An 18,337-nucleotide genomic window follows, 5' to 3' on the forward strand; every position below is an offset into this window, starting at 1 on the left:
GGTGTGCCTCTGAACAATGAGATATCTCTAAATATCCACCAGAACGATGGTTCCGCCCGTTGGTCGTGTGTGTGTCTCTGGTGGTTTCACTTGTGGAAAGGTTTGTATCTGCTCTTTTTATTATGATATGACGTTAATCAGTAATAGTACGAAAGAATTTATAAATACAAGAAATGTCGTTGACGCGGTTGATTTTTTTAAATAAATGTTTATTTCTACATTAAATTACTGTGACAAAATCTTTTTCATTAAATAAGTAAACAGTCCAATTCCTAATTTGAATACTTTAACAAATACGGGACAATATAATAGCGGATTATCTTAGGACGATAAATTATTTTGCTTGCATATCTTTTATTATTAAAGGGTAATGAAGGAATTTGGTGTTCAACAGATTTTGTAACAAAAACATTGATCATCATAAATATTGTTTTTCTTCTTTTGTTCTATACATAATGTGCCTCACCAGATTCAAATCTCATGAGTCGCCACTGCACGATACACCTAAATTTGTTAGTTTTTGGTATTTTAATTGAGACTTCATGTCGTTCCATAAGTTTTCAATTGTATTTAGATCGTTGACCGACGGAGAACTTCATCATGATTATCTTTTAATCAATTTGGAACAACTTTAGATGAATGCCTCAGATTATTAAGGTGCATACAAATCCTTGTAACTGGTAAATTATAGCTGGAAAATGATTCTATTATATCAGTCATGATATGTCTATACATGAAAAGGTCGTCGTTATCAATACTCTTCCATAATGTAATGTAATGTAATGTACCATACCGAGAAAAGTACCCCAAAACATAACGTTTCCTACACCATGTTTCAAAGATTTTGTAGTGTATCTGTATCTTTATTTCCAAACTTCTCTGATACTTTGTTAATCTCATTCACTCCTAAACAAAAGAGGGATTCATCTGAAAAGACTATGTTCACTATTACAGTCTTTAAACTGATAATGCAAGTGGTAAATACGGAGATCTGAATACCGATTAGTCAACATATAGCAATCTCTAAAAACTAATAAGTATCGATCTCGCCGTTCTTTAGTACTTCTTGGTTCTCCAAACTCTCTAGTTTGATCCCGACTTGGACAGATCATCTCTTCTATCAGCTTCTTTGCTGGAAAAACACATTTCCTAAGTTCTCATTCAAATAGTGTTAATTGACGAAACTTTGGACATCTTTTTACTGAAGGCTACTGGATGATTATTTTAACTGTATGAAAGTAATTTAATTACAATATGTTATTATATCAAACAACAAATCAAAGTAAATAATGATGTACAAATATAATTAGCATGTTTAAGTAATATTAATAAATAAACACAATTCATCTAAATTTCATAGTTTTTAATTTTTAAATCGTATTCATAAGTTTGCAATTGTATTTAGAGTCGGACTTCAATATCTTTTAACTGATTTTGATCAACTGGACAGACTTTGAGTTAGTATCATGCATAAAAATCCATATAGCTGGTAAATTAACGGTGGCAAATGATTCTAATCTCTATTATACTATTATATTTCACGATATATCTATATATAAATAGGTCCACGTTACTAATAATTTTTTGTAATCATAATGAACCATGCCAAGAAAATGAAAACTAAACCATAACGTTTGATCCATTATGTTTCAAAATTTTTATAGTGTAGCTAGGATCCAAACTTCTATTTGAGGGACGACGAATTTATTGTTCACCATTTTATCCTACTCTATTGAATTTGAATGTCACTTCAATGTACTTGTTGAATGGAGGAAGAATTCTGGAGGATGATTAACAAACTTTAATCTTGTTGGTATATTCTTTTTTGATACCAATGGTTTCTTTACTGAAAGTTTCGTTCATCCAGTTAAGTATTCTATTAGACACATTTATTATTTGTTAGGATATTTTTTATTGTATTTTCAATTGAGTGCATTTTACATATTTAGATATTGATTTTTCATGTTAAATATTAATTTTTTCTCTGGGGTACAAAGTTTCTTTCTCACCGCTGAAACTAAGTTATACTAAGAATTTTTTTCTATTAAGGGTATTATTAAATAATGCGACAAGATGTGTGACAAAAAAAGTAAAAAAAAAAAACATAAAAATATTGAAATACATTTTTATACTGAATGACAAAACTTGCATTAAATCCTTTTATGAAATATAATAATATATGATTTAAATGAATCAAAATAATCAATGAATATGTGATTGTTTCATGTTCCACCTACTCAAGGAGAAAATTAATAAAATATAAATGGGTATAATTATACGAACGCCAGACAAAACTCTTTTTACCTGTATATTTTATGATTTTTTAATTTGGGCATGGCTTTCTCACCCAAATTAATAACTATATTTTAATTCCTTTGAACGGGGCATTTCAGTTTATTGTGTCCCGTATTGGAAACATATAACAATAACCAACAACCATAAATGTGTGCGAAGAAGAACAATAAAAAAACAGTGAAAATCATGTTTTATGTGACCGGACACACAAAGGTAGAAAATCATTAATCATCGAAAGTGTTACAGACACACCTCGTGTTTCGTTCTTGTCCTTTGCCGTCTGACGGATATAGATAACAACTATTTTCCAAAAGGTATAAATTTGGTACAAAACGTTAGGCACGAGCCACAACATAATCATCTCTAGACACAATAGATTTATAACTCAAATGTCAGATGCTTCGGAGAAATATTACTGTAAATAAACCAAGTACAGCAAGACTAGGTACCCAACAATTTCCACATTTTTAATTCTGTATCTGCCGGCGTGCGTGAGTGATGCTTGTACCAACATCTTTTCAATGTAAGGAATAAATTACGATTTACCGTGAAAACATTTGTTCATTCCTCCAGACAACTGTTTGGATGCATCGAAACAACACTTGAACATCGTGTTAGGTTAGAAGCCAATGGAAGGAAGTAATGGCAAATCAATGACATCAGGTTAGGGTTTCCTAGATTGTGTGTCTCGTCACAGTTTCCGTCTGCCGCCTGTTGTCTCCATATCAAGTTACTATAAAAGTCTTTAGGTATGAAAATAATTTAACCCCTCAAATCTATTCCATCATTTTAATTATGTCGTTTAACTTTAGAAAAGTTGCACAATGTTATAAACTTAAAAAACATACATACAACTGGGTTATAATACTTTTAATGTGCCCATCATTTTCGTGGTTTTGCTCTTCAAAATTACAAAAATAAAAAGATTTAATAAGCACGAAGCAGATCCGAACTGCATTTAATAATTTATGGCTCGGTCTCGGTGCGAGAGATTCAAGGCTTTTGTTCTTAATATCTGACCGGCGTTCTGTCGTGCTCTGGCTGGATTTATTCTGTACCGGTGCCAGACAGAGATTTGTACGCTACTGATACACACACACACACACACAAGAATTATGGCCCCAAAGTATGGCCCATTATTACATTGTAAGCTGTTGGCAAGCTTAAAGTGTCATCGGAATATTCATTTTGGTTGGGTATTTACGTGTTTTTCAATTGCGGTTTTGTTAAGTGTTTCTATGTAATTGTGTTTCATATCGCATTATTTTAAGTATTATTTTTTCGAGAAGGAAACTTGCGCAATTAATATTTACATTGTTTCTGTTAATAATTAAGTAATTTGTATTTTTGCAAGGAAACTGAAAATATATTATAAAGTTATTCTAAGGTTATAAACATATAATAAATGTAATATTAAAGATACTTATATTCCATCATTTAATTAACTTCTTTTGTATTACTCTAATGATTTTATCAAGGCTTCTGGATTGTAATTTTTTAACTATTTCTTGATTAATGTGTCATTTATTTCGTTTTTGTTGTACTTCAATACAAAAGTCCAAGGAAACTAATATTAGTATTTTCCTGAATCATTATTTTTTTCATCAAATAAACGGATATAAATAATTATTACATGAAGAAAACTTAATTTATTTTCCATTTTAAATTTACTAATAATATTGCATATTTAAATATATTCTAAAGAAACTAAAAAATGAAACAATTTTATTAATATTCCTCCCTTTCTGGCGTCAAATTTTATTTTCGTGGAGTACTTATTATCAAAATTTATTCACCCATAAACCAATCAGAGTTTATTAATAAAAATTAAAAATCATATTTTCTTATTGGAAAAAATGATAAATCTCTCAATTTACTAATGAATAAACTAATTTTAATAATAATAATTTAAAACTTTCATTAATTTTAATTGGTTTAATTCATTATTTAACTTTTAAATCGTAGGTTTTTAATAGAAAAAGTAAAAAAACATATTTTCGTGTTTGAAAAATTATAATTCTTTCAATTTACTAAAGAATAGAGTAATCCAACAATTCCCATTTAACATATTTCTCTTAATCTATTGAGTAATTTGTACTTTTAAAAATAGACTGCAAGTATACAATTATTGTATTCTAAAAATTTGATTTGTTTGATTTTAAATAAATAGAAGGTAAAAAAGAAATTAAATTTTAATAATTTTCATTCATTTTAGTTGATTTTATTTAGTACTTAAAATATTTTTTATTGGTGTATTTATTAACCATCATATCACTCAGTGAATAATAAACTATTATATTCAACACTGAATTTATTATTTATATTTTAAATCGTTGTTTATTAATAGAAAAATAAAAACGGCATTTTTCGTGTTTTAAAAAATGATAAATCTTCAGTTTATTAAAGAATAAAGTAACTGAATAATTCTCATTTAGCCCAATTATCTGAATCTACTGAATGTATTTTAAGACATAATTTGAAATTATGCAATTATTATATCCTAAAAAATTTGAATATATGTACGAATTTAAATAAATATTTAAGAAGGTAAAAAAATCAAATGTTACTAAATTTTAGTAACTTCCATTATTTTAGTTTGTATTGCAAATATTCTTTTTGTACCGTATCTACTGTTCATCATAATGCCATTTAAACTATTATATTCTACTAAGTTTAAATTTATTATTTAGCTTTTAAATTTATCAACAGAAAAAGTAAAAAACGAATTCTCATGTCGGATTAAAATATAAACCTCACAATTTTCTAATGAATAGTTAGTTATTGGACAATTCTCATTTAGCTCATTTCTTTGCATTTGTTGAGTAAATGTTCTTTAACAAATAATCTGAAAATATACAATTGATTATTCTAAAATAATTGAATATATGTTCGATTTCAAATAAAGAAGGCAAAACGGAAATCAAATTTTACTAAATTTTATTAATTTTCATTCATTTTAATTGGTTATAGTTCGTACTGCAAGTATTCCTTTAGTGGTACACCTATTATCCATGATATGGCCTATGTTGGGAAAAATTTTAAACATTATTTTCTAAAGAATAAAGTAATTGAGCAATTCTATTTAGTTCATTTCTTTGAATCTGTTGATTAATATGTTCTTTTATAAATATACAATTTTAATTGGCTTTAGCTTTTATTACAAATATTATTGTTGTGAATAATAAACTATTATATTCCATTAAATTTTAATTTAAATAATAGTAGAAAAAGTAGAAACTGTATTCTCATGTTGAAAAAATTAAAAATCTCCTAATTTTCTAAAAAATAAAGTGATAATATAATATATAATAACATAACATAATATTCTAAAGAATAAATTAATCGGACAATGGGAATTCCCACTCATTTCTTTCAGTCTGTTGAGTAACATGTCCTATAAATTGAAAATATACAAAACGAAGGAATATATGTTGGATTTCAAATAAATATTAAGAAGGTAAAAAAGAAATTAAATTTTACTAAAATAAACAAGAACAAATAGGAAATATAAAAATACAAAATCATAATGCTACTCAGTGAATAATAAACCATTATATTTCACCAAATTTTAATTTATTATTTATTTTTTAAATAGCAGTTTATTAACAGAAAAAGTAAAAACCACATTCTCATGTTGGAAAAAATTCTAAATCTCATTACTTACTAAAAAATAAAGTAATTGGACAATTCCCATTTTGCACACTTCTTTAAATTTGTTGAATAATATATTCTTTAATAAATAAACTAAAATATACAAAAGAATTGAATATATGTTTTAGTAAAATTTTATTAATTTTTATTAATTTTAATTGGCTATAGTTCGTGGTGCAAATATTCCTTTCGTGGCGTATCTAATATCATATTTCATTAAGTTTATTCCCGTTTTGGGAAGAATTTTAAATCTCTCTAAATTCTAAAGATTAAAACAACTAAACAAACCGTAAAATATATTATAGACTTTTTAATAAATATATGTAATAATAATATATAGTTTTAAATTAATATTAAAATTTAAAAACAGAAAATTTCAAAAATTCGTTCGTTTTACATCAAATAAATTATTTATTATCAGTTTAATCAATTTTTCCAACTCATGTAAGTAATATATTCGTGGAGCCCAGGCAATTATTGTTTGTTCGTTGAATTATAAACGATTATAGCCCGCCAACTTTAATTAATTTACTTAACACATCAATGATTTCATTATAATTGTAACCCACATGGCAATATGTTGTTAATCATTTTTAACAATTTGACACATGACGTTAAGTAGCTGAGAAATTATCACACAAGCACTGAAATAATCTGAAGGTGTTAACCACCAACGTGAGTACATTCGACGAACATGATCCCAAATCTTGTTAATGAGGATGCGTCGCAACCAGGACTCGATAAATGCATTTTGAACCTAAATAATGTAATAAAGAGATTTAGCTAGCGTGCATTTGACCGCAAACCGCATCGCCGGACGGGCCGGCTGAATAATTTATCTGTCGGGCCCCGAGACCGAAATCCGAAGCAGGTCTTGCAGCGAGACTCCTGCCGTCTGTCTGACCGCCCGTTCCGTTGTCGGTTGGGATTCACTTGGAGATTTGTGCGCCACTGATGTACGGAACACAATCATGTCACTGAAGAATGTCCTGCCACGTATAACTTGATAAATTGGCGTTCACTGTATTGTCGGCAACTTACCCGATTTTATTGTTTTTGTTGTATTATATTGTTGTTACATTTATGTATAGAAGTTGTCACCTTCAAATATGACCAATTCGCATTGAATTTATGATAGGCTTTAAATTTATTACTATGAACGACAGGTTATTGTGTACTTACTGGTGAGTGGTGACGTTGAAGAATAAATGGGAATATTGAGGTGCAGAATCTTCTGGTCCATGTGGTGCTGGAAAAGACATAGTTAACATCACAGGTTTATCAGCTGTTTGTTTGTTGGTCTTGGATTGTCTCAGGAAGGCGATGGAGTCGTTTGCAATCAAGTCTGGATAGTAATCCTGGAACAGGAGAAAGTCTTTTAGTTCAATTTTATATTAGGGGACCGAAAAGTAATGTAGCTTCTTACATTATATTCAAACGAATAAAGTTTTAATCAATAATATAACTACTAATATTTTTATTATGTAAAAGTGCCATCTAAGTGTCAGACAAGGAGAGGGTGGATGAATAATTACAATGTGAAATTCCTCGTCAAATGGACATATCTATGAGTATTAAAAGCAGATTGTGGAGACAATGAGTATTATGACTTGGAGAAAAGACATCCAGTTCAAAGTAGAACAATTACCCCGGTACTAGACCCCTTTTTGCTATTGTAAGCTGAGAGGCAATCGGAAGAACTCCCGAGCTAATAATCTAGTTTAATCTTTATTGGGGTCCTGATAATTGGAACAGTATTCTCTATTTTGATGAATCAAGATTTTGCTACCACCCAGATTCTGGAAGGATATGTATCTGGAGAGAACTTGGAAACGAAGCACAGCTACAATATCCTTATGAGAAGGTAATTTTTGGAGGAGATTCATTGTAGTTTTGGGGAGAAATTAATACTGGCGGAAGAACCGAGATCTTTTTAATGGAAACCACTTTGCATGCAGTTCGATATCGCAGCAACTTATATGGGGCCAAATTCCATTTTCCAGCAGGATAACGTTGGGAGGATTTTTCGAACAGCATTCGAAGAGAATAATATAAGCCTTTTACCATGGCCAACAAACACCCCAGATTTTAACACAATAGAAAAAGAAGGAAAACGCATGGTTTTGGCTGGAGATCAGCAATAGCTAATTTTGACGGTACAGGAGGTGTAGCGAAATTTGGACTAAAACCTACGCGATAGGCTGATATTGAGTATGCCAAATATATAATATTAGTTTCTAATAATAAAAAAATATATATGGCATAATTATTATAAATAACATAATAATAAATATTTGGATATTTTTTGGAATTTTTGAGAGTTGTGACATCATTTTATAATATATTTTTTATTTAATTATATAATAATACAATTATTATATATTTTTTATTAAAAACACTTGTTTTTATTAATTTATTATATTTTCACCTTAGTTTTTTGGTTTTATTGCAATAATTTGAAAATATTTAAGTGTTCCTTAGACGCTTCGACTGTGTTTATTATCTGATAATTTTTTTATGTATTGCAGGAAATTTGTACGAAAGCAACAATTAATTAAGATATATCGGATTGCAAAATAGTCGATTTTAAAGAATTAAATTTGCCATAAATCTACGTCATTAAGCAACATCATTTGATTCTCCTGACAAACAATCGTCGAGAGTATATTTTTCATAACCACACTTAATTATCCCCCTTTATAAAATAATAACAGAAATTTTCCGTCTATAATCCGGCATTCCGCCGACTTGCGGTTTAATTAAGCGTACCGTCCGTTTTCCCGAAACAGAGGGATGTTTCCCGTCCACTCGTGGGTACAATTTAATTCTCACTGACCGTTATTATTCACAAATAATTAATGGAAAGGAGAAAATGCAACGCTGAACGGATGGTCTCGAGGTGTTTCCATGTAAATTAATCCAATTAACGTGCCACCGTGTTTGTTGCTGCCATTTTCCCCTCCAACATCGTTTTCTTCCCATTAGGGCGTCTGCCCAGTAACTTTTAAATTATTGCGGCGCAGGAAAAACTTGTTTAATATTTGAAGGGATAAATTAAAACATGAAAATGTTACAAAATTAATTATAATTAGCTTCTGGTTCATGTGTGAAATTATAATAAGAAGCTAAGTCGTTAACACTTGAAATTAATCCGCTTCATTTGATACCCGATGCGAGAACGTGTTTTTAGTACTCGAGATCTTGGCTACCGAGTTGGTCACTTATCGACAATTACAACTTACTCTCATATGGCACGACTCCATTCATAATACAATATTAACGATGCATTCCCTTCAATGCAGCTTAAATTACACGGCTCGGATGTCAAAAGAATGGCAATGCCGTTGTACAATCGGCCGCGAACATTGCACGAATTTTACGACCAATTACCATCGCAAATGGCGGTTTGCTCTAGACGGTGCCAATCGCCGGAGATAATTTTTTGCCATTTCAGTCATTCGATGATACAGAATGAACATTCTCTAGTCTGCGTTTCCACTGCATTGAATGGAAATAAAATGTATTTATGGTACGGTTTGAGTCTTTCGTATTTCAGAGTCTTTACACAAAAGACATGTATGAAAATGTTGTTGGAGATCATATCTTAGAAATCATATCTATTAATATAAATGAGAAAAATGATATTTACTGGTCAGTGCAAAATTAAAACAACTAACTGGACAATTTTCTCATTTTAATGCCAGATTAATTGTATCATATAAAATTTAATATTGATACTAATATTAATAGAGAAAAATGGACTCAAATTTTGAATGTGTTTAATAGTCTGATAAATAATGTATACTGTTAATCAATGATTTAAGATAATTTATTTATTAATTTTCATAGGACACAAACAAAAACTAACAATTATGAGGAAGAATTAGATTCTGAATTCGATTATGAAACATCAGATTGAACGACAAACATATCATCAGAGCAAACTTCAGCAGCTTCAAATAAGAAATCAGAGGAAATGAAGGCCGCCCTGCTTGGAAAACAATAGAATTGTAGACCAGTTATCGGCAAATACAGAAAACCAAAAGAGCACAGTCGTTAAGGAGAAGGAGAAAACAGTTTTTGTAGGGAATTTAAAAAGAATTATTTAATGATAATAATAACAATAATTTAACAAGAAAATCAGATATGATATACCATTCCCAAATCTGCAGCAGCATTATTAGGGTGATGTTGAGGGTGTTGATGAAATTCAATGAAAATTTTGGACCAAATTGCTTGTGCTTCTACATACAATACAAAAAAAGTTGGTTCCATCTGAATCCTAAAAGAGACATCATGTGCAATAGAGACAGTAAGTCTCCCACTATGTACTGTCTCTGTCATGCATGATGTCTCTCTCTAAATTCAAACGGGTCAAACGCTTTTCCTACTGTATTTAAAATCCTACAAGGAACATTCAGTAGCAGCAGCTATTGCTTTGAATAACGCACATACACAAAATTGCTACGAAGAAAAATATTTTTAATTATTTAATCAATTTAATATTAATTTTATTTATAATTTATATTATACATAAAATTATATATCAACCGAAGAAGTGGTTAAAACAAAAATATTTATTATAAATATCCGTTTTTATTTTATTGATGAACAGTTTTGGGATTAAAAAATTGAGCATTTGAATGTTGCCTAAATATAAGATTTTTATATTAGATAAATACGTAGCTATTGTATGTGAGAAAACGAGCAATACTAGTTGAGTACTTCTTAAATATGGCAGTGCGCTCCTGTGTAACTAGAAAGAATGGGTGCCAAAAAGTACTATTATTAAAACTATTAATAAAACAACTGAATCAAAATTTTCAAGAAAAGAAAAATGATTAGGAAAAATAAGGGAAACAGAAAAATTCCTTTCCTAAACACAATAAATGAGAATTGCATTTATTAAATAAATTTTTAAGTTTATAAAACAATTTGTAATTTGTATATATTATAAATATATATTTCAAACATGTATTATATCACTACAAAAATTAATTATAAAAAACAGTATATTGTAAATGGGTTGGATTTATAGATTGTATCAAAATATTTAATTTTATTTTTTATTATATAATTGGGGATCATTTAATTCTCAAGATTTTTTTGTATAATATAAAAGTATATAAATCACTCTATTTTTTATTTATGTTTATTTAAGATTTCACTTCTTCTGGATTGTTTTGTGGGTAACAAAACAAAAACAATTTATAATATATATTTTGAAGAATTCAAATTTTTAATTGAAAGGCTATTGATGGAATGTCAAAAATTGAAATTTTAAAAATAATGGACATATGGAATATTGGTTAATTTTGACTTTTTTACAGGGTTATTCACTTATCTGATATATTAGAATGTTATAGAGAAAACAGCAATCTTGAAATTCTTAACTTTTTGGTTCCAATTTGATCATCATGATCTGAAGAAACTAATTACAACAACTAAGCAACATACAAGTCTTAAGGAACGACAACATTTTGACATGTTTTTGGAGTTATTAAAGTTTTAAGTAATTTATCTCTATGATTCACATAATTGATTCATTAAAGATTATAGAGATCTAATGAAAATATCATGAAATTTTGGTTACAGTAATATAGTGGTACTATTATAACTAGTTTTATCTTGAAATTTTTAATTTTTTGGTTCTAGTTTAATCAGAAAAAGAATATAATTTTTATTTTATTTATTTTATTTTATAGAATTATAAGTATTTTTGTGTAATTTGTGTATTTAAATTTTCTAAAATAAATTTACTAGTATAATTTCTTTAATTTTCATGCCTAAAAATTACCTTGTAGCTTTTGGTTTTGGGCTAAGAAAAAGTGTCATTTTGTCTATAGACATATTTCCATGCTTCACAATTGAAAAAAAGTTAGTTAAAATCGGTATATAAAAACATTAGTTATTAGGTTTTCTAAAATATTTTTACCGCCACTTCCATTTGAAAAAGCTTTTTATTTTTTATTCTCATACAATGGATGATTTGAATAAAAAATGTAAATTCGTAATATAATAAAAATATGAATATCAATTTTATGTATTGAAATATTGTTTAATCCACATGTTATAAAAAAATAATAATTGTATAAGTGCTTATTTTGATTCAAATATTTATAGCTTTTAAATACCGTTTGATGCATAAAATAATTATGAAAAATTAAATATTGACACCCAGTCATATTAGTGCTGCCAAAATTTAAATACTAATGATCAGATTTAACAAATTTTGTGAGACATTAATGATATTTTATTAATAAATCCCGAAAAAGTATACAATTCCATGAGCATAACTGTATAAATAATTTCGATTGCGGCTGATAAAAGTGACGTTTTTAATTAATAAATTATAACGAAATTATGTAAAAAATCCGTTTAACATAGAATGTTAGCAATTTTAATAGATAGTTAGTTGAGAAACGTAAAAAATTAAGTAGCATGCGTGTGGTATCTATTTAAGGAAAAACATTCTGTATGGCGTATAACTTCTAGTTTAATGAATATTTAGATTACAGAACATGTTTTAATTATAACGTACAGGAAAATGTTTATAAATTAATGGTGACTATTCAAAATAGAAAATACGGTTTGCGTCTAAAGGAGCCGTTAAGTTTCAATTATATTTTGTCATGTGTTAATTAATTACGAATTAAGAAAACCTAATTGTTACAACCAAAGTGTAAGTAGGCACAAATTTTAATTATTCATTTAAATACAGTAATTATTAATCATTTACGTAGTAAGTTTTTAAAATGTTAAATATTATAATATTATTTATTTCATTTAAAATGGACCGTTATAATAATATTATTGTTTTATAATATACCTACATTAATTACATTAATCACAATGATCAATATATTTACCAAATCAATTTTATTTGGAAAAATTATGAAATATTTTATTAATATTAATAAAAAATGAAGAATAACTAAAATATTTCAATATTTTGTGGTGTAACCTTTAGTTCTAACATTGCCTAGCATCTTTTAGGCATAGAATCTACCAGCCTCTGCAATGTGTCAACAGGAATTTGTTGCCACTGTTCATGTATGGTTTGAAGAGGTTCTTGTTTGTTTTTGACGTTTTTTGTTTGGATGCGAGGGTCTAATACTTCCCAAAAGAGCTTAATAAAATATAGAACAGATGATTAAGACGACCATTCAAGCACAGTTAATTTTTTCATTAGAAACCACACTTTTGGTATCTCTTCTTCGGCAAATAGAAACATGGTGTTTTCAATAATGGTCGAATTTCTTTAGACTCTTTAAAACAAGAAACTATGAATGATTGAACACGTTTATTTTATTAAATTTTGTTTTATTGTTATTTTCCAAGGAATTTTTACTACGGTTTTAAATGTTCTGTTGTTGATGCAGTTTTGTTTAATTTATGTAGAAGATTACATTGATACATTAAAACTTATTTTAATAATATATTTGTCGCAATATTTGTATTCGTATTCTGAATTTTGAAATAATTAAGTGTATATTAAAAAGTATTTAAGAGTTTTGTATGATGATAACTTAGTTAGTTAGATAGTTCTGAGTCTCTTTATTATATTTCTGCTTACTGCGATCAAAATTAGTATCTATGATCAATATTTGAGCAACAAGTTTGGTTTTCCCTTATTGGAATATAAGAGAATTGGAATGGGTTTAATTTTCTTTAATAAACTTTAATTTTTTAGTTCCTTGCTAGAATAGTACGGGTAACTACATTTTAAATCAATCCGACCAGGTTAACTACGCTCTTTCAACAATGTGTAAATACTTCAGCTTCATACTTTTGTGGTGCAGTCTCGTGTTCTGCTTTAATTTAGGTAACCTTGTAATTACATTCTTATAATATATTTGGATGTACACAAAATAAAATTTATGTGCATTTAATATATTTATAAATGTAAAAATTTGAGGTGGATATAAAATAAATCAGTGTCCAAATTATTTATAAGACTCCTATAAAAATAGAATTAATATTTAATTAAACGTCAAATTAAATAAAATTTTTATTACTGCTGACAGCCATTAATTTGTGATTAACAATTACGTAGCTGGGCGATCTAGATTAGCACGTTTCGATGAATCTAAATATGAATTAATTTGTCAGACCACTTGAGTTATAAGAAAATTAATTCGATCGATTAATTAAAGATAAAATTTAAATTAACCGTGAGCACGGTCTGTGGCTGCCTTAATTCGGAATCAATCTTCTGTGGAAAGTCATTTGCAAGAGTACTCAATCGACGGTGCTTCCTGTAATTGTTTTTACTTTGTGCAAGAAACTTCCCTTGAGATGTTTAAGCGTTGCAATTAGGTCATGCGGCAACTTACCTTGTGATAATCGAACCCATGTTTTATCTTCTTTCCGTTCATGTTGATGGAGTAGTTGTAGTACTTTGAATTCATAATAAGACCACCCCATTCTCTCCAGCCAGGTGGAATGTAAGAACCGTTGTATTTGTTCAAGTATTTGCCGAAGTAACCTGGAACAAAAGTTATTGCATGAAATGTGCTCGAAATTACGGTTTTGTGTAAATTTCTCGGATGCATAAATGTAAATGTGAAATATTGAACACCAGTTGTTGGGCTATTTTACAAATTTAAATTAAGTTGTATTTATTTATGAAATAAAATTACTCTTTCTATTTCTTAAAATAATTCTACAACTTTCTTAATTATTCTTAGTTCTTAATTATTTTATTCATTTCATGCTTACACCCAACATAGCATTAAAAATGTATATTTAATAGAAAGATTAAATTTTATTTAAAAAATAGTTCTTACAATAATTTTAAAACTTAGCTTTTTTAATCCCTTAACGTTTATAAATAAACACAATATTTTTTAATTTTTTAATAAAAATATAAAGTATTTAATTAAAAAATAAAATTATTCAATTAATAATTTAATCTTTTCTAATATTTTTTTATTTTTAGGCTCGTACAATAAACAACACAGTAATTATTATCAAAAAATGTTGATTAAAAATACTCATATTTCTTACACTAAATTAATAACTTTTTTAATTATTCTAATCATTTAGATTTATAAACAAACAACCTACTATTTTTGAACACAATGCAATAAAAATATTGTTTTTACATTAATTAATAAAAATAGGATGTATATATCTAAAAATTGAAATTGCTCATGTTTCTAATATCAATTAATTTTTAAAGAAATGTATATGTAAGTATTTAATGAAAAAATAAAATTATTCACCTATTTCTTATAATAATGTTATCTTTCTTAATACTTATAATAATTTCATATAACAAACAACACAGTATTCTGTATCAAAATACGTTTATCTAAAAATTAAAATTACTCATATTTCTTATAATAATTTAATAACTTAATTTAATCCATTTTAGTTTATAAACAAACAACCCAGTATTTTTGATGAATAATATAACAATAAATATTAATTTCTCAATAGAAATATGAAACATTTATCTAAAAATTTAATTACCCATTTTTTAATAAAATTTAATAACTTTCTTAATTATTCTACTCCATTTATATTCATTAACCAACAACCTAATATTAACATTAACATAATTTAATGATAATGTTGTTTTAACATTAATTTTTTAATAAAAATATGAAATATTTATACAAAAATTAAAATGACTATATTTAATTTTTTAATTAAACCAAATATTTTTATAAGTAATCAATATTTAATAAAAATACGACGTATGTATCTAAAACTTTAAATTCCCAAATATTTTAATACTCAATTCTATTAATAAATTTGTCTTTTAATAAACAACTAGTAATTTAATGCATATGGCATCACTAACAATCTTGATTAATATATAAAAGTATATAAGTTCTATAAATTTCTTAATTATTGTTAGTTTTTAATTTCTTATTCATTTTATGCTTACACCCACCAATCAACCCAGCATGTATCCTTTAAAAATGTATATTTAATAGAAATATTAAGTATTTATTTAAAAATTAATATTACTCATAATTCTTACAATAATTTAATAATTTACTTACTTCTTTTAATCCCTTTGCGTTTATAAACAACAACACAAACTATTTTTTATGCATAATGCACCAACATTTATTAATTCTCAATTATTTTTTACTTTTATGTTCGTACAATAAACAACACAGTATTTTTTATCAAAAAATGTTGATTAAAAATATTCTACTTAAATTTATAACACACACCCTAGAATTTTTGAACATAAAGCAATAAAAAGGTTATTTTAACATTAATTAATAAAAATATGATGTATATATCTAAAAATTCATATTTCTTTTATCAATTAATTTTTAAAGAAATATATAAGTATTTAATGAAAAAATAAAATGTTTCATATTTCTTATAATAATTTAGTCTCTTTTAATACTTATATTTTCATGTTCATACAACAAACAACACAGAATTTTGCATTAAAAATGTTGGTTAACCATTAATTTCTCAAGATAAAATTTTATCTAATAATTTAATAACTTACTTTTTTATTTTAATCCATTTATAAAGAGACAACCCTATATTTTTATAATATATCAAAAATGTTGATTAAATATTATTTTCTCATTATAAATATGAAATATTTATCTAAAAATTAAAATTACAAATTTTTTTAACAAAATTTAATAACTTTCATAATTATTCTACTCCATTTATATTTATTATCCTAATATTTTTTAATATAATTTAATAACAGTATTAATAATATTAATTTTCATTAAAAATATGAAGTATTTATACAAAAATTAAAAGTACTCATATTTAATTTTTTAATTAAACCAAATATTTTTATATGCATTCAATCATTAATAAAAAATATGACTAATTTATTGAAAAATTTCCTAAATATTTTAATAACTTATTCAATTCTTTTAATGAATATGTCTTTTAATAAACGACTGGTAATTTAATGCATTAACATTAACATTTATTTATATTTATTACAATAATTTAATCTACTTAATTATTTTGATCCATTTATTTTTAATACACCAAACATCAACAATGTTTAATTAAATATTAATCAAAAATTAATTTAAAATATAAAGTATTTATCTAAAAATTTAATTTGTTCATATTTCTTACAATAAGTTCATAACTTTTTTTATTCTATTAACCCATTTATGTTTATACAACAAACAACCCAGTATTTTTTATGCTTCATACATCAACAATGTTGATTCAACATCATTAATCTTTCAATAAAAATATAAAGTAGATCCATTACCGTATTTCTGGCAAATGCATGTTGTGGATAAGACATTAAAAAGTAAGATACCACTTTCTTTGTGCAAGGAATGTGTTGTCGTTATTAAAATAATTTACGAGCTATAAAAAGATTTCTGGTACTTGGGCGGAATACCTCGGTGAATCAGTTTTCTAGATACTCCCGTTTCGATGAATAATTTCAACAATTTACAAGTGCAATTAAATTAAACTTGCAATAGCGTTGTTTTAATTTCTTTTATGTAAGAGCTTTAATTAGATTTTTAATTGGTTTTATTGTCATTGCAAGGAAAGTATTGGAAGTGCCCTAAATTCTTTTTGTAAGAATTTAAATAAGAGTATAAAAGTTAATGTCGTAATTGTGTCACCAAAATTGATTATTGATATGCAAAATACATTATTATAAAGATATTATTAAATTTCCGTAGGTTAACACTCAGCTCCTGCTGTTTGACAAGATCTCGATACCATCTAAATTGTTGCAAGTTCTCATAAATTTTCGATTAAAATGACACGTATATTAACATAAATTTGTAATTTCTTGACGTAATTTACATTAATTACGCATTAATTAATGTTTTAAAACTATATGCTTACTTCGCAGAACAAATTCATTTTGCTTGCTTTATAATCACTGGTATGGCCTCTGTTCACACTTTTTTATATATTTATTATAAACATAATTTCACAGACATGTGGATGTATTACGTAGGATTATTTCATAATAATAAAAGAATAAACAAAAAGTTTTCTTCCTTTTAATTTACATTTCAAAGAAAATTGTGAAGATACCTTACGGTTGATTTATGGTAAATTTCTACTGATTTCTTCATCCACTTAACAAGAAACTATAAACTACCTACTTGAATTAATTTTGAATAAACCGTCACTAATATGTAGTTAATTGCAATTAATCGTCATTAAAAAGGTAACGTGCTACAAGATTTCTTGACATCCCGTTTGAATTTATTAATCAACAATTTTTATAACATGTATCTCTATCGGCAATTTTAAATCGCCGAAGGCACTTTAATTAACTTATCAGTATAACTGATTCACTACACTACACTGCAACATAATGCATCCAAGTTTTTTACGGCTTTAGGTGATCTGCTAAGGTTAATTTATATTCTTGACTCAATGTTAATTTGAATTTTTATCAATT

General features: G+C 26.7%; 1 protein-coding gene across 4 annotated transcripts in view; it reads right to left on the reverse strand.

Moving 5' to 3' along the window:
- The window catches only part of LOC109605850 (extracellular sulfatase SULF-1 homolog), a 126,511-nt gene that overhangs the window by 27,749 nt on the left and 80,425 nt on the right, over positions 1–18,337 (reverse strand). For all 4 annotated transcript variants that reach the window (XM_049965939.1, XM_049965938.1, XM_049965936.1 and 1 more), the window contains 2 exons: positions 14,283–14,434; positions 7,129–7,304 (listed from right to left, as the gene is read on the reverse strand). In XM_049965939.1, the coding sequence (XP_049821896.1) occupies positions 7,129–7,304; positions 14,283–14,434 (328 nt within the window). The remainder of the gene's footprint in view (positions 1–7,128; positions 7,305–14,282; positions 14,435–18,337) is intronic.

The sequence above is a fragment of the Aethina tumida genome, chromosome 4 (assembly GCF_024364675.1).
Source record: "Aethina tumida isolate Nest 87 chromosome 4, icAetTumi1.1, whole genome shotgun sequence".
NCBI lineage: Eukaryota > Metazoa > Arthropoda > Insecta > Coleoptera > Nitidulidae > Aethina > Aethina tumida.